We start from the raw sequence: 21,378 nt of genomic DNA on the forward strand, positions 1-21,378 counted from the left end.
CATTACGTGTAAACCTTGTATTTGAAGATCTCGTTCATCCGTCACTCCTGTCCCCAATTGCACACAACCATCGCCCGACCGCCTCTGAAAATGCCCTCTCCTGCCGATTATGGATTTTTCTCTGTTCCGCGTAAGCTCGAGGAGTTGTTAAAGGGACAGGAGTACTTGAATAAACCTACTGCCGTTGATGTTTCCAAAACAGTAGTTTTTCCTGACTCTCCGATCGTGACGGCTGCTCGCGAATTTGTCAAGTCTAAGCTTCCTGTGCAGACGTTCAATCATTCTCACAGGGTGTTCTACTACGGTGCGTATAAAAATGCTCCTTTTACATATCATGAAGCTCATACATTATGACTTGACAGGCGCTGTGATTATCGCCCAGCAGTTTCCGGAATATGCCTCTAACGCAATACTCCTCGAGACATACGCTCTTACATGCCTATTCCACGACGTTGCAACTGCTGATGAGTTCCTTTATGGAACTAATATGAGTTTTGATTTCTACGGAGCTTTTATTGCTCGTGACTTCCTTATTAAACACGAGGCCGTTCAGGATTCTGCTGACGCTGTTGCCGAAGCAATTTTGAGACATCAAGATGTTGAGGTGAGCGGGACGATCACATTTCTTGGTCTAATTATTCAGTTGACAACTTTATTGGGTATGCTTCTATATCTACTACTATTCTCCGTTACATGGTTGCATTTAGAGATGACCGCTAACAATAGATGCGACCATAGACAACGCAGGAAACTTTTTATCCCTCATCGCTCCCGAAACAATTGATTCTGTTATAGCACTTTATCCTAGACTGGGATGGTCTACTTGCTTTTCGACCTTCGTTGCAAAGGAGATTAAAATCAAACCGTGGTGCCACTCCACCGCTGTCACCGATTTTGTCAAAACCGTTAAGGAAAATCATTATTTCATTGACAAGTACGAAAAGTAAACACATTGAGGCTTTGTTGAGATATTTGGTTTCTACTATCAGGAAGTTCTGAAGAAGAGTGGGCGAATATGAGTTCACCAATCAAATAAAAACTGTTATCTTTCTCTCGTCTTCGGGATAGGGTTAAAATTTACTGTATGATTTGCAAATCTGACACACGCATTTATTACTGGTGACTCTAAAATTGGGTTGATCATTGCGCGTTGGTTGCAGCTATTGTACTTTGTATTGTAAATATAACAATAAAGAGTCTAAACTCATATTAATTTTCATTTCAATTGATAAAATGTAAAATAGCTAACAGGAAAGTGCTTACACAGCGGTAGTTGAATGTGTAACTTCAGTACCGACACTTGGGAGTTTTGCGAACTCCCAAAATTTTTTCCCAGCACAATTTCATCTCGAATCATTATTGAAGACTAAGTAAACACCAAGATGGCCACAGTCTTGCCGCCACCTTCGAAGAGGACTAGACGCGAGGCTCAGCTACCGAAAGATACAAATGTTATTCCAGAAGACTTGCCCTTTGTGCAGGTGCAGTTTCGTGCCGCGGATACTGGACTAGTAACAGGAGGAATGACCCGTGTTCCGGGCAACTCCACCGCCAAGCAACTCGAGTTATTACTTAACGGACTGCTAGACACGGTATTTATCTCATTTTAACTATTTTATACAGTTTCTTGTATCCATATATTCTGATATCATATGAGCAATACAGTCCGATGATCCAACGCCGTACACGTTTTCGCTTGTTGCCAACAATAGAGCACATATTTCAATAGATAGCGATATATACACCGACATCATACGCCCAAAGCATCAAACAACAGAAGATGTATTTACAATTGAATATGTTCCACAAGCCATATTCCGAGTCAAATCGGTCTCGAGATGCAGTGCAACAATGTCAGGGCATGGTGGAACTATTCTTGCAACCTCATTTTCCCCTAAAGACGGTACCCGATTAGTGACCGGCAGCGGCGATGGAACGGCGCGAATTTGGGATACAGACACAGGAACTCCAATCTCAGTCTTGAAGGGTCATGACAAATGGGTGCTATGTGTTGCATGGAGTCCAGAGGCGGACGTTATTGCTACAGGAAGTATGGATTCTTCTGTCCGAATTTGGGATATCAAGACAGGAAAGCAGCTTGGAAACGCCATGAGGGGACATTCGAAATTTGTAACCTCTCTAGCATTTGAGCCTAGTCACTTATTAGAAGAAAACAGAGGAATCAGACTTGCATCAGCCTCGAAGGACTGTACCGTCAGAGTTTGGGACGTTGCTTCGCGAACTATTATCCAGACTCTTGGTGGCCACACTGGATCAGTAACAGCAGTCAAATGGGGTGGCACTGGCATCATATACTCATGCTCACAGGACAAGACGGTGAGAGTTTGGGATGCCCGCGGTACACAAGCTAAGCTGATTAAGACTCTAAATGCCCATGCTCATTGGGTCAATTTTGCCGCGCTCAGTACTGATTTCTTGCTCAAAACTGGGGGGTTTGACCCGTTCTCTAGGGAAGTTAGCGCGCGAGATCTTGAGAATGATCGGGTATTGTTGCGAACTACTGCCAAATCTAGATTTATCAAGGCTAGCATAAAAAACGGTAATGTTACCGAGCGTGTAGTCACTGCCAGCGATGATCAAACTATGTATTTATGGAACTTGTTTCCAAACGGAATAGTTAGCGAGGAGGCATGCAATTCAAAGCCCGTGGCTAGGATGGTTGGACACCAAAAGCCTATCAATCATGTTGCATTTTCAGCTGATGGACGCGTTCTCGCGTCCTGTTCCTTTGACAACAGTATTAAAATCTGGGATGGTATGACCGGATCATTTTTAACGACTTTGAGAGGGCACGTTGCTGCTGTTTATATGTGCTCATGGTCAGCGGATTCAAGGCTCTTAGCTTCTTGCTCGAAAGATTGCACTGTAAAGGTATGGGATATTAAGCAAGGAAAGCTGTACATGGATCTTCCGGGACATAAGGATGAGGTTTATGCGATCGAGTGGAGTTCAGATGGCAGAGTGGTGGCTAGTGGTGGCAAAGATAAGCAAGTAAAACTTTGGAAGCATTAGTGACTGTATAGATCCGAAAAAAATAAGATAGAATTGATAATAGCCCCAACATACTTTTGCTGATAATGATATTGATATGTACAACTATCCAAAAAAAAAAAAACCGGGTCAAATGTCATAAAACTCAGCATGCACAAGAAAAACCATCAATAGATGAAAGAATAAAACCATTAGATAATCATAACCCATACGTTTCAAAAAGTAATCCTTCACATTGCCGTCTACATCACAACACAGTCCGTCAGGCCCAACCCGTAAACCGTCTTTTCCACAGACTTCTTAACAAGAGGCCAATCCGCTCGCCTCTGCACGTACTCCAACACGTCTTCAGCAGTGACGATGCCGGCAAACCTCTGCACGACCTCAGTCATTACCTGCCCAATATCACGTGCGCTCACAAAATCGATAAGATATAGCTGAGAGATTTCTCTCAAAGCGGCAAAATAGTCAAGCAGGGGTCGCTGCCGCAGTGTCTTTTCGACAAAAGCGTAATAGTAGTTTAGGTCTGAGATCAGCAGCATTGCGCCCCCATCAACAGACACAGTCTGCTTCCGGATGTGTTTCCCAATAGATCCGTATAATCGTAATCCGACCTCGCCAAGAAACACGTCCAGAGTATTTTTATCTGTGCTTCCGTTCAGAAGTTTGGTGTGCATTGAAATAGTTTTCGTCACTTTGACCGCTGCAATGGTAGGGCCCATTCTTGAATCCATGAAACGCCTACCGTTAGGAGCATCAGACGTAATGTTATATCCTCCGATACCATTACTTTCCACGGTATAGTGATCAGCGTTAAACTCATTAGGTTTCTGTTCTGTAGCTAGGATGTACTCAACTTGCTCAATTAAGACGTCTATCCCTCGATTTAGACCTAAAGCGACTCGTTCATCTAGCATCTGTTCAAATTTTCGCTTCTCCTTGACTGCCTGGCTAAGAAAGTCTGTACGATCAACAAAATGACGAGAGACTAACTCTTTTTCGTAAAAGACGTCCACCATTTGCTGAATTAAATCGCCAACATTAACCAGTTCAAGGAAGGTAACGAGCGGTTCTACATTTTCAGCCCGTTTAAGCTTCTCAGACTCTCCATCGTTTGCGATGTCAGCAACATCACTGCCTGCAGTAATTGTAGGTGGATTATATTCAGTAAGATGCCGAAGGGCGCGATCAAATCCGTGCTGAATATGCCGAAATCCAAGTGACTCAAGTAAAGAAACGAATATAAGCTCGCATTGCTCCTTAGCTTCTTCTCCTGTTTGACCTTCAAACATAACAAAAAGAGCAGTACGTTCAATAGATTCACGAGCTGCTTGAATAAGATCAAGAGCGACTTCGAGAGAAAAAAGGGTTTTGATGGATTCAAGGCGAGAATTCAGAATGGCAGCATTGACTGCAAGCTCAGCCGCTGGCATGGGATATTTTCCATTCTGAGCATTTGTGGCTGATAGATTGGGAGAATGCGAGAGTGACAGTCGTTCAGACTGATCGTCCCGCATCGACGAGGATGCACGAGACGATGCTGAGGACCCCATGACTGGGGAATTTCCAATAGCGACGACAGGCATCAGAAGTACCTTCTTAAACGACGTCAAAAAATCAAACTTTTCAGCCCCATTGCTACCCTCTATAGCAACCATCTCCCGATATTTGTTTCTGAGGATAGTTTCTTTTTCACGCTCCTGTTGATGGGCAACGCGTTCGAAACGGTCCAGTTCTTCATTGCACTTTTCCCGGAATCGCTCTAGCTCTTCTTGGAGGTAGAGATCAACGTGCTGCTCATAGACTCTGTCAACAATTGCATGAACTCTGAGGTGAAAAGGCCTCAAAGACTTGCGCAATTCTTTGTCTTCAGTGTCAGGATCTTCCAGAAGGAGTTTATATGTGAAACTAAGAAGAGCCTCGTAGAGACCCGAAACGACCTGCAAGTATGCATCATGGTTTCCGGTAGTATGCGACCGCTCAACCAGGGCAGAGCAGTAATCTCCCAAAATATCCTCTATCAGACGTTCGACAAGCAGAAGAGTTGTTTTGTCTGCAAGATCTTGATTTGATGCAAAGACGATTTTTGTCACTCGGTCTTCCTCGAGCACAGCTGTCAGCAGCTGAGAGAGGTACGATTCTACAGGCGAGAGATCAACTTTAATAATGCCGGTTTTGGAATCAGCATGGAAGCAGCCGGATGTACTTGGCGAAGCTGTCACGAGTAGAAGTCTGCTCCGCTGGAGGTAGGCTTGGATAGCAGTTCCGCCTCCGTTGAGGCTAAAGAGGACGTTTGCGTAACGGTAGGCTTTGCCCTCATAATCAGCTGCATCAATAGCCGACTCAAGTTCAGCTATGGCTGCATTCTCAAAGATCTCGACTATACCTTGCAGACGCAGCCTCCGGTCGTCTGCATCATCGTCGAGCACACCGTTAGAGAATTGAAGTAAAGCACGCAGAGAGGCAGCTTGCAGCTCGGGAACTCGGTATATTCGAAAGACCTTCGGCTCGGTATTTTGCTGGGCACGCATTGGATTTGTAAGGTCGCGGAAGAGAGGCCAGAGCAGCCGATGCACGCGGGCATACTCATGTCGCGCATAACCTGGGAACGAGTGAACGGTTGCCAGAACATTGAGCATAGATATTTTCACTGGTCAGAAAAGTCAGAAAAGTCAGCAGTAACAACAAGACATAGAAACTAAGCGGGGCTTCCATACCATTTGCGAGATCGCGCTGGATCACGTCTCTAGCGGAATGGCGCATCTGCTCGCTGACAGCGTACTCGGCCGCCACGCTGTCGTCCCATGCGCCCATTTTTCGTAAGCGCAGGATCCAACCTTGGTCGTCGTAGATAATCTGCCTAAATGCTCTGCAAATACTAGCACACGCGACATAGTCAGAAAGTGGCAAGTATTCAAGAATAGCTGCAAAGACGGAGACAGGAAGTAACAAGCGGTTCTCGTCAGCGGCAAACAGCGGGGGCACTGAGGACGAGGTTAGCCGGCGGGCCCGAGGCCGGTGAGAAGCAGGGGCCGGCATAGCCGCTAAGAGGAGGGAATGTTGCGTATATATATATGTGTACTATATATGTGTGGGTGGTTTGAATGAGTACATATTGATGAGGATAGTAGTGCATAGGAATGGGTTGTAGGGTTTCTCCTAAATATTACTTATCCACGTTCTACATGACCACCCTTACTGCTAATCATTGCATGCAATTAAAATTACATACATAAAATTACTGCTCGCTGCAAGGTAATTCACTTGTCTATTCTGCTCCAACCCATCCCATGAAAAAAAGTAAACAAAGGCATTAAACAAAGAAAAAAGTATGTATGAGGAACCACCAACCAATAGTATGAAAATTCTAAATATGGAAGATAAAATAAAAAGAAAAAAAAAATACAACACCATCAATACCACATGACATTTCGAACAACCCAGCTAATACAATCCACTCTTCCTCTATCCTTCACTTTTTGCTGTAACTATTTTACTTCTTTTGGGAAAGAGTCTGAGGACCCATCTCCTTCTCGAAGGCCTCGTACGAGATCTTGATCGAGGAAATCTGCTTGAGTCCAAAGGCAAGAATCAAAAGCATTACAATAGAAGCAATGATACCCATAAACATACCACTGGTAAAGAACTGGTAGCGGGTGAAGATCGATCCGTCGGTGCGAGCACCCTCGGGGATCATGGTAGGGTAGGCAGTGCCAGTGGGGTATCCAAAGTAGCCAGTGGGATAAGCGTCAGTGGTGTTGCTCGGGTAAGCATCCTCTGCGGCCTGGACAGCGGTCGGGTTGCGCTTGGTGACAAAGGGATGCGAAACTGAGGTCGAACTGTAGATGACGGCAAAATCCTCGGACTCGATGAGCGCCATAACGGATGACAGGAACGCATCGTTGTCGGCAAGAGCGGCAGTACGCGAATAGTCAATCGGGAGGGCAGGGAACTGAACACGAACGACCTTGGGGGTGTCGTTCTCGCTCTTGGGGATGGTGAAGGCATCAGCCTCAGCGTCAATCACAATGGTGTCTGCACCCCAGGTATCAACAATGTGCTGCTCAAGCGAGTCGACATCGAAGATACCGTGAGCATTGCGAACAGCGAAAGCAGTCTCGGCCTCGTCGTACATCTTACGGAGGTTGGGGGTGGTGCGCTCGGCAGTGGCCGAGGCAAAGTCCGAGGCGTGCAGACCAGGCTGCGAAACGACAACGTAGGTGGCTGCCTTGCAGTCAGAAACAAGCTTCTTGGCAAGATCACCGAAGTGGTCAGCCGAAACGATTGAAGCCGATGAGATGTGCTCATGGACGGTGGGAACCCTGAAAACAAAGAAGAAACACGTTAGTAATTTTGTCAGCCACTAGCCCTACTTAGCCTGTGTCTCTCTATCTGTCTGCTCAAGCCAAATCCATCTCTATATATCTCTTGTCAAATACAAAATCAAATAAGCGGAGAGATAGCGTGTTTGCTCGTGTTTGAGATGCTGATGAGAATGAGAATGCAAGAGTCGACGACTGATAAGAGCGTGTGCATTGCTGTTGTGCCCCATGTAGGCCCACGAAAGAGCGATTCGTAACAAATAGCCACTTTCAATAGCTGACTTCATCAAGAGAACACACAGCTGCAGACTGAGACGGCACGCGAGGGCAGGCGGGGAGAGAGAAAGGGATTGCGATAAGCATACATCTTCTTTGAGAGAAGCATCAACGGTGAGGTGTCCTCGAAGGCCTGAACTGCGGAAAGCGATGCGGCAAGGGCGAGAACGGCGCCTTTGAAGGAGGTAGAAAACAGCATTGTTGGCGAAAAAAGTGCTGATGGGGAAAGAGGAGGAGTCGGTGAGAAGAAGGAAGGTTGTGAAGAGAGCGAGAAGGAGGTGCGAGAGGACACTGCCATTGGCTGTTGCAGCGCTAAACCAGGACGAGCTAGCGGAATATCTGCGCAACAGAAGTGTGCACCAGATAACAGTGCGATAAGTTCAGTCACGTGAATTATATTACCCGGCTTCTGTTACCCGGCTTCTGACTGCGAGGAGGAGACATAAGCAGACTTCACACTGTTGTTATTAGTATAATATCTACAGCACTTCAGCATGTCAGACTCAGACGAGAGACCTCAACACAAGCGTATGCGAAGCAGCTCAGAGTCTCCTGCGCTGGCTGCGCCAATCAAGCGTGAAAAAGAGGAGGACGACGAAGACGAGGAGAAGGAGGACGAAGCCGAGGACGACTACCATGAGGAGGACGACGATGACGATGATGACGACGATGATGATGGTGATGGTGATGATGACGGCGAGCATGAAGAAGAGGTGAAAGAAGATGACGACGACGGTCACGGAAACAATGATAAGGAAGAAGGCGAGATCGAAGAAGGCGAGGAAGCGCCTGTCGAAGAGAAAAAGCCCGTCGTCAGTCCACCAGCGCCCAAACGACGTGGTCGCAAGCCCGGCTCAGGAGCAGCTACTCCTATTGCAGCCGCTGCTGCTGCTGCTCGCGCAAAGAGGGGCAGAACTTCGACACCTGTGCCGTCTGCCAAAGTGCATCGCGGCAAGCAAGTCAAACAGCAGCCACAGCAGCCAGGCTCGGAGCACACCACAGACAGATTAAATGAGGAAGGGGACGAGTATATTGTCTCTCAGATCGACGCCGAGGGCGAGAAAAAGATTACAGAGGATGGTTCACTATTAGGAGGTCGCACTTATCGCATGCGAACCTTCCGACTACCTAATCACGGCGAAAAGTATTTTATGATGGCCACCGAATGTGCAAAGGAACTCAACTACCGCGATTCGTATCTTCTCTTCAACAAGAACCGCTCACTTTACAAACTCATAGCCACTCAGAGCGACAAGGAGGCATTGATTGAGATGTCCTATCTGCCATATGCTTATCGTTCTCGCCAGATCGCTCTCGTCACCGCGCGATCTATGTTTCGTCAATTTGGCGCGCTTTGTGTGGTCGACGGTCGGCGCGTTCGAGATGATTACTTTGAGCAAAAGGCCCGCTCCGAGGGCTTTACTGAGGCCGATTTTGCTATCGAAAAGAAAATTGTGCATAACACAGCCTCTGTGAAGGACTCTCGAGAGCAGGAGTCAGCTCCTAAACCTGACCTTGCGCCATCCTTCTCAGAACATCATTACCTTGGCTCGCGAGCGGATTCAGCAGGTCAGATTGTATTTGGGACTCGTGGTGCTCCAAATATACTTGATCGTCCAATCGAGCAAATTATTCGCGTGTTTGCTAAATCTACAAACGCTCCTCTCGGCCCTCAAGACGAGCCAGTTAGATTTAATACTGCTCTCGCCCGCGGCACGAGGATGGATATGACGAAGCGGTCGTCTTTGCATGCTATTTCTGAGTCTGCTGCCTCGGCACTCGAATTTAATGCTTTTCTAGGGCAAAAGCGGCGGCTGCGCAATCAGTCCTGGCATGAATTTTGGCTGCCAAAGAAAGCAGCTGATGAAGATGCGATGGAGGAGGTTGAGCCGAATACAGATGTGATGGATCTTAGAGGTGAAGATCTCAAGACTGAGATTTTCAATACTCATGTATACTAAAATGTACGATAAATTATGTATAATAAAATAGTAAAATCATATTCAATATTAAGTAACTGCAAATTGCAAACTGTTAGTAATTGTTTCTGTAAAATAGCTTGAATTGGGAGGCATCAGCAACAAACTGATTGAGCGAAAACTCCCAGCGACGGATCTGGCTATCTCATCCTCACCACTTTTCAATCTCGGACTCTCGCACTTTCAGCAACAAACATATAACTTATTTAAGCGCTATCTGTCATACTGAAAGTCAACTCGAAATTTACTAGAAAATAACTCATTTACTTTTTTTTTCTGTATAAACGATTTCTTTAAAGGCATGGTGCCCAATCCAACCACAGGCAAGTACTTATCTCAGATTCAATATACCTCTGTATGGCTATGTTAACCTTAGTAGGGTGGGAGCGTCTACAAGATGTGTTTTACCGCAAGCGGGCCGAGTACTCAATGATGTGGGTGGATGATATAGATCTATCTGAGTTCATCGTCGTTGGAGCTCCCTACGGTGGTGCGATAGGTGTGTCTTCTTCGCTATTGATCAAAAGGTATTGAAGTCAATGCTAATCTCACTACAGCCCTGGTGCGAGATACTTCGAGGCCAATGGCTTATCGAGGACCAGAAGGCCGTCAAAAAATGATTCTGATTTATAGCAATTCGGGACAGTTAATTTTGAACATTCCCGTACGTACACATAACAAATGGTTATATATTAGGACAATACTAACCACTAAATGGGCAGTGGGACAAAGGGTCGATCCGTGGAGTAGGCTGGAGTGAGCAGGAACAACTAATAATTGTCGTCGAAGACGGAACAGTACGAGTATACAACGATTTCCAAGGTGGTTTCAGCCAGTTCTCACTCGGCAAAGAGGCTGAAGATCATACTGTTTCCGAGTGCCGATTCTGGGGCACAGGATTTGTGGCCAAACTCGGGAACGGTAGATTTATTTCCGTGACGAAACTTGACGAACCTAGGCCGAGAATGTTGGCTGAGCTAAACCCGGCTGCTGTCGAGTTGCATGGGTGGACTATCATGTCTCCTTCGCAGACGCTGAGCAGACATATCGAGGTTCTTGTCGGTGTGAACAGTACAATCAGCATGATTGACTCGATTGAATCGCAAGATAGGTTTCTTCAAGAAGGGCCATTCAGCCATATTGCGGTCTCGCCTAATGGGGCATTACTAGCTCTCTATACGACTTACGGCAAGCTATATGTGATCTCGGCTGATTTTCAAAAAAAATATTCAGAGTATGATGCCGGTACTCTCGACAGTCCTACTCAGGTGATGTGGTGCGCTAATGACTGTGCAGCTGTCGCGTGGGAAAGTGAGATTCGACTGGTCGGTCCTGGCGGAGGGTCTCTCAGCTTCTACTACGAAAGCCGCATTGCTCTTATTGGCGAGCCAGATGGAATTAGAATTGTGAGCAACGAGAAATGTGAGTTTCTGACTCGGGTCGCCGATATCGTGGTCGACATGTTTCGCATTGGTTCGACTGCGCCATCGGCTATCCTTTTAGACGCAGTCGAGCAACTCGAATTCAAATCGCCAAAGGCCGACGACAATATTCAGTTGATTCGGCCGAATCTGACCGAAGCTGTTGATGCGTGTGTGAAGGCCGCTAGTTACGAGCCCGAACCTTACTGGCAAAAGCGATTACTAAAGGCTGCTTTGCTAGGTAAATCTGTTCTCGAACTCTACTCTTCAGACGAGTTTGTTGAGATGTGTGAGATTTTACGGGTGCTGAACGCAGTGCGATACTACGAAGTGGGAATACTGATAAGCTACGAAGAATTTATTAGACTTACGCCAGAGCGATTGATCGATCGATTGCTGAGCCGGCAAAAGTTTCTACTTGCTCTAAGACTATCTGGATATCTGGGACTTGCGACGGACAAGATTTACGTTCGCTGGGCGTGCAATAAGATCAAGTCATCGTCTGGTGATGACGACAATGCTATCTGCAAGACCATCGTGAATAGATTAAAGCCAATCGCGTCAATTTCATATGACGAAATTGCACGTACTGCGTACGACGAAGGTCGGACGAATCTTGCGACGTTACTGCTCAACTACGAACCACAAGCCGGACGACAGGTGCCTCTATTGCTTGACATGGAAGAGGACGAGATTGCGCTAGTGAAGGCAGTTGAGAGCGGTGATCCGGATTTAATTTATTATGTGCTGCTACATTTGAAGGGCAAGTACTCGCTCGCGCAGTTTTTCCGACTCGTGAATGATAAGCCGGTTGCGTCCGCGGTTGTCGAGCAGCTGGCTCGCAACGATGGCCCAGAGCTGCTTAAAGATTTTTACTATCAGGACGATCGACGGGCGGACAGCGCGCTGGTGATTTACCGAGAGTCGCTACTGCTGGACGATATCCAGGATAGAGAGGATAAAATTAAACTGGGAATGAAGATTTTTCAGGACGGGAAAGACGCATATCCGGAGGCTAAGGCTATGGAAGAACATGCAAAACTGTACGATCTGCAGGTCACGTACGAAAAGGACTACAAGCAGACATTTATTGGACTAACTGTAGCCGAGACGATCAAGAAACTGCTAAAGATTGGACAGAGCTCGAAGGCCTCAAAGATGAAGAGCGAGTTCAAGGTGCCGGACAAGATGTATGTGTTTTTGAAAGACGGCACTTTTCCTGTGGCGAAGAAGTCATGAAGCTTTGTATGACAGCACATATAAATCGTATTTCTTTGTAATGGGACACGTAAACTCTCGCGTACGCCAGTCGAGCTTCCTATCTGCCTCAGCGCAGCGCCGCAGAGCCGCACGCCAGCCCGGGGAAAGAACATACGATGTGTGCCAAAAAAAAAAAAGGATAATTGCACACACAAACACCACGATTTGCTAGTAAATGACCACTTTCCTCGCTCCTCATACAAGCGATTCTCCGCCGAGGAAGCAGCCGCGTACTGCAAAAGCCTGCAACTACTGTCATGCCCGCAAATCCAAGTGCGACGGTGTGCGGCCGACCTGTGGGCCCTGTCTGCGGCGCAAGCATCGGCGCACGCCTTGCACGTACGACGATCTCGAGATGCGGAGTCGCGTCTCGAGCCATCTGTCTATTGCCAGAAGTTCATACGAAAGCGAGTGCAAACCTCGCGGTAGCGCGAGCAGCAGTCCACTGCCGGACGCGAGCTCGTGGCAAAGTGAATTCAGAGTGACAAGCATAGCGCACGCTGACGAGCCGAACCCAGCTCCAGCAGAGCGCGTCACAAGAATTGTTACCGCTTCAGCAGCAGGAAACTGTGATAGCACCGCCTCGGAGCACTCGCTCGTCGGTGACGATGCGCTGCTCACGCAGATCCCGAACCTAGCCTCGGGCATTGCCTCGAGCGCAGACTCTCACTTTGGCCAGTCGTCCATGTACATGTTTATGGAGAACATGAAGAAATATATATCCCGCATGCGCAGCGTTAAGTATCAGTCATTAGCGCCGCCACCGCAGTCTTCATCATCATCGTCATCATCATCGACATCCTCGACATCCTCGACATCATCATCAACCCATTCAGCTCGACAGCGGACGAGACCTTTCAGACAATCATCTGAACGAGCATGGACGATGAGCGACGTAGTCCTACCGCCGCGGGAGTTTGCCACCGAGCTTAGTGAACGATACTTTTTTGTCGTGTTTCCAGTTTATCCATTCGTGCACTGGACGAGCTTTGTGGCGGAGCTGGATGCTCTCTACGCTGCATACGAGCGACCTGGCTCCGACACGGCCGAGCCTCCGCGCCCTTTTTTCTACTGTCTTGTGAACGTGGTGTTTGCCATCTCCACACAATTCTGCACGTCAATACCCGCCGATGAGCGCGAAGCCCTTAGCGTTATGTTTTATCAGCGAGCATGGGACCTTCTTGATCTGCGGGTGCTGTGCACCCATGTTGATGTAGAACTTGTACAAGTGCTGCTTATTTCAACCAAGTGCTTGCAGGCCACACATGAGCCGAATCAGTGCTGGCATGTACTTGCACTTGCGGTGCGGATGGCACAATCGTGCGGCCTGCATGTCGACCCCGTCGAGCTCGGCGAGACCGATTCTGTGACTATCAATTTGCGTCGACGGCTCTGGTGGGGGTGTGTTGTGATTGACAAGTTGCTCGCTGTCTCACTTGGTCGGCCTACGATGATCGCTTCTGAGAAATTTGATGTGAAGCTCCCGGTCCCGGCCAAAGACGAGGACATTGAAGCTCACACACGTCTAGATGCCGACCACCTTGTGCCGGTATGGCGACGCATGGAGTACTTTGCCTGCTCAATCAAGATGCACACAATTGCCTTTTGTGCTGCGGAAGATCTTTATCTTCGACCCGCAAGTAAAGCCAGCACGGACTGTCGCGAGGTCGAGCTCATGTTTGAGCATCTTCAGCGCTTAACCGAATGGTTGACATCGATTCCGGAGTATTTCAAATCTGAGCCACCGGTTGGTTTGGAGGATCCACCCGCATCGGTAGATAACGATGGCAAACCGGACTCTGTCTTGACTATGCTCTCGCGTGTACTCAGGCTGCGATATTTGCAGACGCAGATTCTTGTCTTGCGACCGAGCTTGACGCACATGATTCGCGCACAGATGCGCGGCGATAGTGAAGGTGATGGCAGCAGTCCTGTTGCGCAAATGTCGTGGCTCGCATATACGCATTTCGCTTATCTGTGTAGCGAAAGCGCGATGGACCTTATCCAGGGCGTTTACGATAGTCTAAATACGGGTCCCGGAGTCGGCGCGGCCTGGTGGTATAATCTTTACTATCTTTATACTGCATCGACAATCTTACTTGCTGCACATTTGGTACCCGGTGTCAGCGATATGCTTGATCAGAACCGAGTCGCCAGGTCTTGGACTATGGTTGAGGAAGTTATGGGCACATTACAGAGCACAACTAAGTCCGCAAAGAGGTATATGGATTATCTGATGCGTATGCGTGAGTTGATTATGAGCATCAATACGTCTTCTGAGCCGGTTGTGATGATGACTGCAAGGTCAGCTGCGCCTAATTCGGGATCCGCCAATTCTGCCACATCTGTCGCCAGCCCTGGGGGACGAAGTAACATTTACAATCTGATTGAACAGACAGGTACGCCTTACTTTCCTTTTTTTTTCTTTCAAAAACAAATCAAGGCAAAACACTCCCTCAAAAATACTAACTAAAAGACTAGACGTAATGCTGCAGCCGCAGAAAGTGCCGACGAACATGATACTAGACGAGGAGCTGAACTGGTTTAATAATATGCTGCTTGATGGATCTTTTACTACTGATCAAATGAATTCTGCAGGGTTTATGGGTTAGAGTTGCAGTTGAATGTATCTCGACGATTTTGTTTTTGTGTTTTGGATATTGGGGATATGTAATCATGCTGGGAAGGAGTCTATGTGACGTAATATGACGAAATGTAATAGTATCAGTTTAAAGGAATGAAAACTAACAAGAATACGCTTTTAATCCTCTAATTGGTCTAATATAGTATAATGAAGTTCTTTAAATACAGCTATGTACAGGTATCAAATGTATAGATTTACAGCATCCACTCTTGCAGCTTAACCGGCGTCAATTTTTCAAATTGAATACTCTCGGCCACCCACCTCTCGTCATGATTCTGCTTCAATGTAACGCACTTGCTAAATAATTGCCAGTATCGTTTTCGAATAAACTTGACTCGTCGCGGATCATCAGTGGCATGCAGAGAAGCCAAAGAATTGTCGAGCGCCTCGTTGATCCAAGATTGCGGCAAAGGCACAGGCACGGAATCAACTACTTTTTTAAAATGTCTGCGTTCAATAGCATTTCTTCTGCGCACCGGTAAAGGGAGATGATTAGCAACAAGAACCTCCGATGGTAATGGCATCTTCGGGTCAGGCGAAAGACCAGCGTAGGCAAGCAAGGCGCGCAGAGGGCCACTATAATGTGGACGCTTGAGCGGTAGTGGCACGAATGGCGGCTGCGAAATGCCGGCATTCAGGTGCGTGCGAGGAATTTCAAGAGATATAAGAAGAGAGTCTGCTTTCGGGTTGCCTTTTAGCTGGCATAGATTCATTTCATGCTCAAATATTTTGCGGCACTCGTCGTAATCGTCGTAATCGTCGCTGCTGTCATTTTGATAGCTTGCATTGATACTGTCGTCCTTGTACGATTCAAACAGATTATCAACGCCAAGTACCGGAAGCACAAATGGAAGATCTGTAAATGCTATAGGAAACGGATCCTCTTGAGAATGGGAAATCACTCTCTGCCATCGGTTATCATCAGTATTTTGCAACAGAAGACTAAGAATAAAAAAAACAATTACTTTCATATGCTCATCTCTTACAGGTCCCGTAATGCCCCACGCCTCATCCAGAATTTCGCTACAGATCTTGTAATCCCCCGCATTCGCCCGCTTCAGCTTTTGCAAAGCAAGTCGAGCGTGGCTCCAGAGATTGTCGCGATCATTGTCGCTGACGGTAGGTCTGCGGAAGTCTGATCGGATACGGAGGATGAGATATCGCTGTGAGCGCAAATCAAAAAATGCCTTTGCTTCTGAGAGTAGGGAGCGGTAGAGGGATAGATTCATAAGTACATTCTTAACTTTTTTTATGAATAGCAATGAAATTAAATGCGAATATCTAGTAAATCGTCAATCAAGAACATGGACTTCTGGGCAAGGGCTATCACCAACCCCTCGACTCGCTTACATCTACGCGTCGCAGCAAAAAAATTCTCCTTTCTCATCTTCTACCAAAGCGCTTGCTCATTACGCAAATCACGAAAAGATGCCAGCATTGATCGACGAGCCTTCTGTGCTCGATACGATCATCGTTGTTGATGGAGCTCCAATTGTGAGTGACAAGAAAGTTGATGCGCTTTCAAAAGTGCTGAAGAAGCTTTTCTCTGAAGCTGGACGCATCCGCGAGGACAATTTCCATATGCCGCTGACGGCTGAAGGCAAGACCAAGGGCTACGTGTTCATCGGGTTTGAGACTCCCGAGCAGGCCGAGCGTGCGATTCGCGGACTGAACAACAAGCGTCTAGACGCGAAGCACACGCTGTTGGTGAACCGCTTCACTGACATTGAGCGCTACGGCGAGGAGGCCGACGAGGAAGAGGAGTACCAGGAGCCTGCAGAGGAAGAGTACCATGAGCAGGAGTACCTTCGCGAGTGGCTTAAGGAGCCCAACTGCGCCGACCAGTTTGTGCTTTATCGCAATGAGACTGTTGCCGTTTGCTGGAACCGTCGCAGCGAGAAGCCCGACACGATCCTGTCGCGCGACAAATGGACGGAGACATATGTCGCCTGGTCGCCTTTGGGATCATATCTTTGCTCTGTGCATCGCCAGGGCGTACAGCTGTGGGCAGGTGAAGGATATGAGCGTAAGCAGCGGTTCACGCATCCGGGTGTGCAGCTGATTGACTTTTCGCCATGCGAGAACTACGTCGTGACTTGGTCACCTGAGCCGATCCAGATGATTCCGGATGATTCCCCGTTCCGAGCGCTATTCCCGTTTACGCCTGCTGATGAGGGCAAGCAGATTGTGGTTTGGAATGTCAAGACTGGCTTGCCGGTGCGTACGTTCTCGGCCACGCCAGTCGGCGCCGAGCAAGGGCCTGCTGCTACTGGACCCGCAGGTCCAGGTCCAAAGAAGATTAGCTGGCCGGCGTTCAAGTGGACCTCTGATGGCAAGTACCTCGCGCGCTGCGTGCCTGGTCAGCAGATTTTTGTCTACGAAACTCCTAGCCTGGGCCTTGTTGACAAGAAATCAATCAAGATCGACGGCGTGGTTGACTTTGAGTGGGCGCCAGCGAAGATCGCACCGAGCGGCGGCGCTGGCGGCAAGAAAGGTGAGCATGTGCTGTCTTTCTGGACGCCGGAGATGAATAATCAGTCTGCGCGTGTGACGCTGATGACGGTGCCGTCAAAGGAGGTTATCCGTACGCGCAATTTGTTCAACGTTGCCGACTGCCGTCTGCATTGGCAGAGCAAAGGCGACTATTTGTGCGTCAAGGTCGTGCGATTCACCAAGACAAAGAAGTCGACGTTTACCAACCTTGAGTTTTTCCGGCTGCGAGAAAAGAATATCCCGATTGAGGTCGTTGAGTTGAAGGACACGGTTGTGAACTTTGCTTGGGAGCCAGCCGGAGATCGACTTGTGACTATTTCTACTTCGGATGCGCCGGTTGTACCGGGATCATCTATCGCAGGAGCTGCCGCGGGAGCTGCCGCCGGCGGACTCGGCAAGCCAGCGGCAGGAGGACCCGGCGGCCCCGGCCCATTGAAGACGTTTGTGTCATTTTACGGGCTCGAGCGTGTGAAGGGTGTGAACGGACAATTTAGACAGATTGCGAGCGAGGAGCGCAAGTCTGCAAACTCAATCTTTTGGTCACCCAAGGGCCGGTTTGTTGTGGTTGCATCTGTTGGCGGCACGTCGAACAACACAGGCGAGGTCGACTTTTGGGACTTCGACTACGAAGGCGAGCGCAAGGAAACTGTTGCCGGGGCTGAGGACGTCAGCGCGAATCTTGTGCAGATGGCGACCGGCCAACACTACCAGTTGACAGATGTTGCGTGGGACCCGACCGGCCGATACGTAGCTACGTCGGCGTCTACATGGGGACGCGCGCTTGAGACAGGCTACATGATCTGGGACCTTAAAGGCTCGCTGGTGCGCGAGGAGCACCTTGAGCGGTTCAAGCAGTTTCTGTGGCGACCGCGACCACCTACTCTACTGAGCAAGGAGCAAATGCGAGAGGTGCGCAAGAACCTGCGAGAGTATAGTCGGGTGTTTGAACAGGAGGACCTTGCCGAAGAGTCGCAGGCGAGCAAGGAGCTGATTGCACAGCGGGTGCGTCTGCTGGAGGAGTGGCGGGCGTGGAGACGCGCTGTCGTGAGCGAGCTGGAGGCGGAGAGAGGTGGCGTTTTACCGCTCGAGCTGAGAGACAGCGAGAAGGAGGACGAGGTGATTGAGGAGATTGTGGAGGAGGTGGTTGAGGAGAAGGAGGAGGTGATGGAGGGGTGATTATGTGATCATATGTATTAGGTAGCAACCTAATGACAAATAGTATTAGTAATTGATGACTGTAATAATGCGGGGTGGGTGCGTGCTCGGAGCAACTCTTGCTCGTGAAAGAGAATTAATTAGTTGAGCCGAGAACTGTTCAGATATCGACGGCCTTTTTATTGCTTACTTTTTATATTTATCCTACTTCATCTTTCTCTTATATTTGTCTTCACCTTCTAAGTCTTTTCCTCTCATCTTCTCATTCTCATGCTAAAAAACGTCTTCGTCGCAAGCGCAGCGCGCACTCCCGTCGGCAAGTTCGCCGGCGCTCTCAAGACTTTCAAGGCTCCACAACTCGGCGCCGCCGCCATCAAGGCCGCCCTCGAGCGGGCGAAGGCTCCTCTGGCTGACGTTGACGCAGTCTACTTCGGCAATGTCATTCAGGCAAACGTCGGCCAGCTGCCTGCCAGGCAGGCAGCCATCTATGCCGGACTTCCCGTCGAAACTGAGGCAGTAACAATCAACAAGGTCTGCGCGTCGGGCCTCAAGAGTGTCGCGTTTGCTGCGCAGAGCATAGAGCTCGGCGACAACAGCGTCATCGTCGCGGGGGGTATGGAGAGCATGTCCAACGCGCCTTACTACTTCCCCAGAGGCGCCCAGTATGGTCATGTGCAGGCGCTGGACTCCATCATCCGTGACGGTCTTTGGGATGTCTATGACGATATCCAGTAAGTTGCCATTGCTTCAGTATTTGCGATGCTGAATTGAGTCTCTTATTAACCCGGTGCAATATAGCATGGGAATCTGTGCTGAAAACACCGTCAAGAACTACGGCATCACCCGCGAGGATCAAGACAACTATGCCCAAGAATCCTACCGTCGTGCACTTGCTGCTCTAGAATCCGGTGTCTTCAACGACGAGATTGTTCCCCTCGAGTACACCGCTCGCGGAAAGACCGTCGTAGTCTCCGAGGATGAAGAGCCGAAGTCGGTCAACCTCGCCCGCCTCGGCACTTTGCGCCCGGCCTTTGACAAGAACGGCACCGTCACCGCCGGAAACTCGTCGCCTCTCAACGACGGTGCTTCGGCTCTCGTGCTTGCCTCTGAATCAGCTTTCTCGAGCTACGCTCTCTCTTCTCCTATTGCTCGCATCATTTCCTGTGCCGACGCTGCCACAAAACCCATCGACTTCACCATCGCTCCGTCGCTGGCCATCCCGCGTGCACTCTCGCGTGCCGGCCTCGAAGTCAAAGATATCGCCCGCTGGGAAATCAATGAGGCCTTTGCCGCTGTCTCGCTGGCAAACAACTCCATTCTCGGCCTTGACCCTTCCATTGTCAACGTCAACGGAGGTGCCGTGGCTCTCGGCCATGCCATCGGCTCCTCAGGTAGTCGTATTCTTGTCTCTTTGATCTACGGTCTCAAGAGCGGCGAGAAGGGTGTTGCTGCTATATGCAACGGTGGCGGTGGTTCCACTGCGGTTGTTGTTGAGAAGCTGTAATTATTTCCACTCTTATTTAGAATTTTTTGTAATTAGTCAAAATAAATGTTTTTGATATTATTAAGGAAACCCTAAAACCCTATACTACGTCTTGCGCTAGTTAATCGATTATATAATGTATTATAAACATTGGGTTAATATCAAGCCGAGCGCCGAGATCTGGCACCGCACATAAAAGGCAGACTTCCCTCTCTCTTATGCTCGTGTCATGTTCAATAATCTGTATAAAGCAGAAAGATATTCACCAAAAGCGAACATGGCAGTCAATTCGCTTCCGTCGGGCGTCTACGTCCCTGCGCCGACCTTCTTTGCCAAAAAGTCCTCGCCTCAGTACAACTCCTTCAACCCGCCTCTCGACCTCGATACTCAGCTCGCGCATACTCTTTTTCTCGCCAAAGCTGGAATATCTGGCGTCGTTCTTCTGGGCTCAACCGGTGAGGCCGTACATATCTCGCGAGCTGAGCGGTCGCAGCTGCTTTCGCACGTGCGCAAGGGTCTCGACGCTGCAGGATACGCGGACTTTCGTGTTGTAGCCGGCACTGCTACAAATAGCGCGGTGGAGACAGTCGAGTTACTCGAAGATGCAAAAAATAGTGGCGCTGATACTGCGCTTGTGTTGTCGCCAAGTTATTTTGCTGGTTGCGTGCAGCAGCAGGGTCTTGTGGACTGGTATACTCATGTCGCTGACCGCTCTCCTATTCCTATCATGATGTATTGTTGCCCGCAGTTTCTCTGATGCCAATGTACTGATATGCTATATAGTTACTACTATCCCGGAGTAAGTAACAACATTACCATCTCGCCATCCACCTTTGCAACTCTGGCAGTGCATCCCAATATCGTCGGCACCAAGCTTTCTCACGGTAACATCTCGCATCATACCATCCTCGCTCAGAGCCCCGCCATCCTCAATGCTGATTTCAAAGTCTTCACCGGACTGGGACAGCAGCTGCTTCCGGTTCTTAGCGTAGGCGGCGCCGGCGCAATCGATGGTCTGGCAGCCATCTTCCCCAAGTCTGTCGTTAAACTGTACGCTCTTAGCGTGGCTCACAAGTACGCCGAGGCAGCTAAGCTTCAGTATGCTGTTTCTTGCGCAGAAGAGATGATTGTAGAGCAGGGGACTATTGGAGTCAAGGAGGCTGTTGCGCGAGTAGCGGGGTTTGGCGACAGCGATGGCTGTCGACTGCCGCTGTCTGGCGGAATGCGCGACTCGGATAAGACGTGGAGTGCTGTTTACAGGGATCCGTTCCAGAAGATGGTCGAGATTGAGAGCTCGTTATAGTTGTATTGTTTTTGTTTACTAAGAGCCGAA

At 48.7% G+C, this 21,378-nt stretch overlaps 11 protein-coding genes across 11 annotated transcripts; 8 read left to right on the forward strand and 3 right to left on the reverse strand.

The window, feature by feature from the left end:
* Positions 1-90: 90 nt before the first annotated feature.
* V2V93DRAFT_328483 (uncharacterized protein) lies at positions 91-947 on the forward strand (the record flags this gene model as incomplete). Its single annotated transcript, XM_066907596.1, has 3 exons — positions 91-304; positions 363-659; positions 739-947. 3 exons carry the CDS (start codon positions 91-93, stop codon positions 945-947), a joined length of 720 nt encoding a protein of 239 aa, XP_066763524.1.
* A 399-nt stretch (positions 948-1,346) lies between these two features.
* Positions 1,347-3,170, forward strand: V2V93DRAFT_375582 (WD40-repeat-containing domain protein). The gene is made up of 2 exons (XM_066911523.1): positions 1,347-1,592; positions 1,666-3,170. Exons 1-2 carry the CDS (start codon positions 1,383-1,385, stop codon positions 3,031-3,033), a joined length of 1,578 nt encoding a protein of 525 aa, XP_066763525.1. The 5' UTR covers positions 1,347-1,382; the 3' UTR covers positions 3,034-3,170.
* On the reverse strand, positions 2,914-6,135 carry V2V93DRAFT_375584 (exocyst complex component Sec10-like protein; the record flags this gene model as incomplete). Its single annotated transcript, XM_066911524.1, has 2 exons — positions 5,730-6,135; positions 2,914-5,662 (listed from the first exon to the last, which is right to left on the reverse strand). Coding segments are annotated over exons 1-2 (2,725 nt in total), but the record flags the coding sequence as incomplete, so codon positions are not given.
* Positions 6,136-6,170: 35 nt separating this feature from the next.
* Positions 6,171-7,856, reverse strand: V2V93DRAFT_375586 (BIG/ATPase V1 complex, subunit S1). The gene is made up of 2 exons (XM_066911525.1): positions 7,700-7,856; positions 6,171-7,334 (listed from the first exon to the last, which is right to left on the reverse strand). The coding sequence occupies exons 1-2, from the start codon at positions 7,807-7,809 to the stop codon at positions 6,506-6,508; spliced, it is 939 nt and encodes a 312-aa protein (XP_066763527.1). The 5' UTR covers positions 7,810-7,856; the 3' UTR covers positions 6,171-6,505.
* A 235-nt stretch (positions 7,857-8,091) lies between these two features.
* V2V93DRAFT_375588 (chromatin remodelling complex Rsc7/Swp82 subunit-domain-containing protein) lies at positions 8,092-9,600 on the forward strand. Its single transcript, XM_066911526.1, has one exon. It carries the CDS (start codon positions 8,105-8,107, stop codon positions 9,569-9,571), a length of 1,467 nt encoding a protein of 488 aa, XP_066763528.1. The 5' UTR covers positions 8,092-8,104; the 3' UTR covers positions 9,572-9,600.
* Positions 9,601-9,755: 155 nt separating this feature from the next.
* On the forward strand, positions 9,756-12,374 carry V2V93DRAFT_375589 (Vps16, N-terminal region-domain-containing protein). Its single transcript, XM_066911527.1, has 4 exons — positions 9,756-9,912; positions 9,969-10,088; positions 10,147-10,253; positions 10,312-12,374. Exons 1-4 carry the CDS (start codon positions 9,891-9,893, stop codon positions 12,247-12,249), a joined length of 2,187 nt encoding a protein of 728 aa, XP_066763529.1. The 5' UTR covers positions 9,756-9,890; the 3' UTR covers positions 12,250-12,374.
* On the forward strand, positions 12,375-15,092 carry V2V93DRAFT_375592 (fungal-specific transcription factor domain-containing protein). The gene is made up of 2 exons (XM_066911528.1): positions 12,375-14,669; positions 14,752-15,092. The coding sequence occupies exons 1-2, from the start codon at positions 12,446-12,448 to the stop codon at positions 14,880-14,882; spliced, it is 2,355 nt and encodes a 784-aa protein (XP_066763530.1). The 5' UTR covers positions 12,375-12,445; the 3' UTR covers positions 14,883-15,092.
* Positions 15,053-16,191, reverse strand: V2V93DRAFT_375593 (uncharacterized protein). The gene is made up of 2 exons (XM_066911529.1): positions 15,880-16,191; positions 15,053-15,819 (listed from the first exon to the last, which is right to left on the reverse strand). The coding sequence occupies exons 1-2, from the start codon at positions 16,141-16,143 to the stop codon at positions 15,109-15,111; spliced, it is 975 nt and encodes a 324-aa protein (XP_066763531.1). The 5' UTR covers positions 16,144-16,191; the 3' UTR covers positions 15,053-15,108.
* A 106-nt stretch (positions 16,192-16,297) lies between these two features.
* V2V93DRAFT_375595 (uncharacterized protein) lies at positions 16,298-18,695 on the forward strand. Its single transcript, XM_066911530.1, has one exon. The coding sequence runs from the start codon at positions 16,343-16,345 to the stop codon at positions 18,581-18,583; it is 2,241 nt and encodes a 746-aa protein (XP_066763532.1). The 5' UTR covers positions 16,298-16,342; the 3' UTR covers positions 18,584-18,695.
* Positions 18,696-20,126, forward strand: V2V93DRAFT_375596 (Thiolase, N-terminal domain-containing protein). Its single transcript, XM_066911531.1, has 2 exons — positions 18,696-19,293; positions 19,361-20,126. The coding sequence occupies exons 1-2, from the start codon at positions 18,833-18,835 to the stop codon at positions 20,064-20,066; spliced, it is 1,167 nt and encodes a 388-aa protein (XP_066763533.1). The 5' UTR covers positions 18,696-18,832; the 3' UTR covers positions 20,067-20,126.
* Positions 20,127-20,284: 158 nt separating this feature from the next.
* Positions 20,285-21,373, forward strand: V2V93DRAFT_375599 (uncharacterized protein). Its single transcript, XM_066911532.1, has 2 exons — positions 20,285-20,777; positions 20,829-21,373. Exons 1-2 carry the CDS (start codon positions 20,323-20,325, stop codon positions 21,346-21,348), a joined length of 975 nt encoding a protein of 324 aa, XP_066763534.1. The 5' UTR covers positions 20,285-20,322; the 3' UTR covers positions 21,349-21,373.
* Positions 21,374-21,378: the final 5 nt, after the last annotated feature.

Source organism: Kockiozyma suomiensis, assembly GCF_038497685.1.
Source record: "Kockiozyma suomiensis strain NRRL Y-17356 unplaced genomic scaffold V2V93scaffold_16, whole genome shotgun sequence".
NCBI lineage: Eukaryota > Fungi > Ascomycota > Lipomycetes > Lipomycetales > Lipomycetaceae > Kockiozyma > Kockiozyma suomiensis.

Excerpts from the sequence above, each read along its gene's own strand:
- V2V93DRAFT_375582 (XM_066911523.1), top strand. The coding sequence starts at position 1,383 with ATGGCCACAGTCTTGCCGCCACCTTCGAAGAGGACTAGACGCGAGGCT. Across the intron at positions 1,593-1,665 it reads TTAACGGACTGCTAGACACG|TCCGATGATCCAACGCCGTA; the intron begins GTATTTATCTCA and ends TGAGCAATACAG.
- V2V93DRAFT_375586 (XM_066911525.1), bottom strand. The coding sequence starts at position 7,809 with ATGCTGTTTTCTACCTCCTTCAAAGGCGCCGTTCTCGCCCTTGCCGCA. Across the intron at positions 7,335-7,699 it reads ATGCTTCTCTCAAAGAAGAT|GGTTCCCACCGTCCATGAGC; the intron begins GTATGCTTATCG and ends CTTTGTTTTCAG.
- V2V93DRAFT_375588 (XM_066911526.1), top strand. The coding sequence starts at position 8,105 with ATGTCAGACTCAGACGAGAGACCTCAACACAAGCGTATGCGAAGCAGC.
- V2V93DRAFT_375589 (XM_066911527.1), top strand. The coding sequence starts at position 9,891 with ATGGTGCCCAATCCAACCACAG. Across the intron at positions 9,913-9,968 it reads GGTGCCCAATCCAACCACAG|GGTGGGAGCGTCTACAAGAT; the intron begins GCAAGTACTTAT and ends TAACCTTAGTAG. Across the intron at positions 10,089-10,146 it reads TCCCTACGGTGGTGCGATAG|CCCTGGTGCGAGATACTTCG; the intron begins GTGTGTCTTCTT and ends ATCTCACTACAG.
- V2V93DRAFT_375592 (XM_066911528.1), top strand. The coding sequence starts at position 12,446 with ATGACCACTTTCCTCGCTCCTCATACAAGCGATTCTCCGCCGAGGAAG. Across the intron at positions 14,670-14,751 it reads CAATCTGATTGAACAGACAG|ACGTAATGCTGCAGCCGCAG; the intron begins GTACGCCTTACT and ends CTAAAAGACTAG.
- V2V93DRAFT_375593 (XM_066911529.1), bottom strand. The coding sequence starts at position 16,143 with ATGAATCTATCCCTCTACCGCTCCCTACTCTCAGAAGCAAAGGCATTT. Across the intron at positions 15,820-15,879 it reads TAAGAGATGAGCATATGAAA|AGAGTGATTTCCCATTCTCA; the intron begins GTAATTGTTTTT and ends AACCGATGGCAG.
- V2V93DRAFT_375595 (XM_066911530.1), top strand. The coding sequence starts at position 16,343 with ATGCCAGCATTGATCGACGAGCCTTCTGTGCTCGATACGATCATCGTT.
- V2V93DRAFT_375596 (XM_066911531.1), top strand. The coding sequence starts at position 18,833 with ATGCTAAAAAACGTCTTCGTCGCAAGCGCAGCGCGCACTCCCGTCGGC. Across the intron at positions 19,294-19,360 it reads GATGTCTATGACGATATCCA|CATGGGAATCTGTGCTGAAA; the intron begins GTAAGTTGCCAT and ends GGTGCAATATAG.
- V2V93DRAFT_375599 (XM_066911532.1), top strand. The coding sequence starts at position 20,323 with ATGGCAGTCAATTCGCTTCCGTCGGGCGTCTACGTCCCTGCGCCGACC. Across the intron at positions 20,778-20,828 it reads TCTCCTATTCCTATCATGAT|TTACTACTATCCCGGAGTAA; the intron begins GTATTGTTGCCC and ends TATGCTATATAG.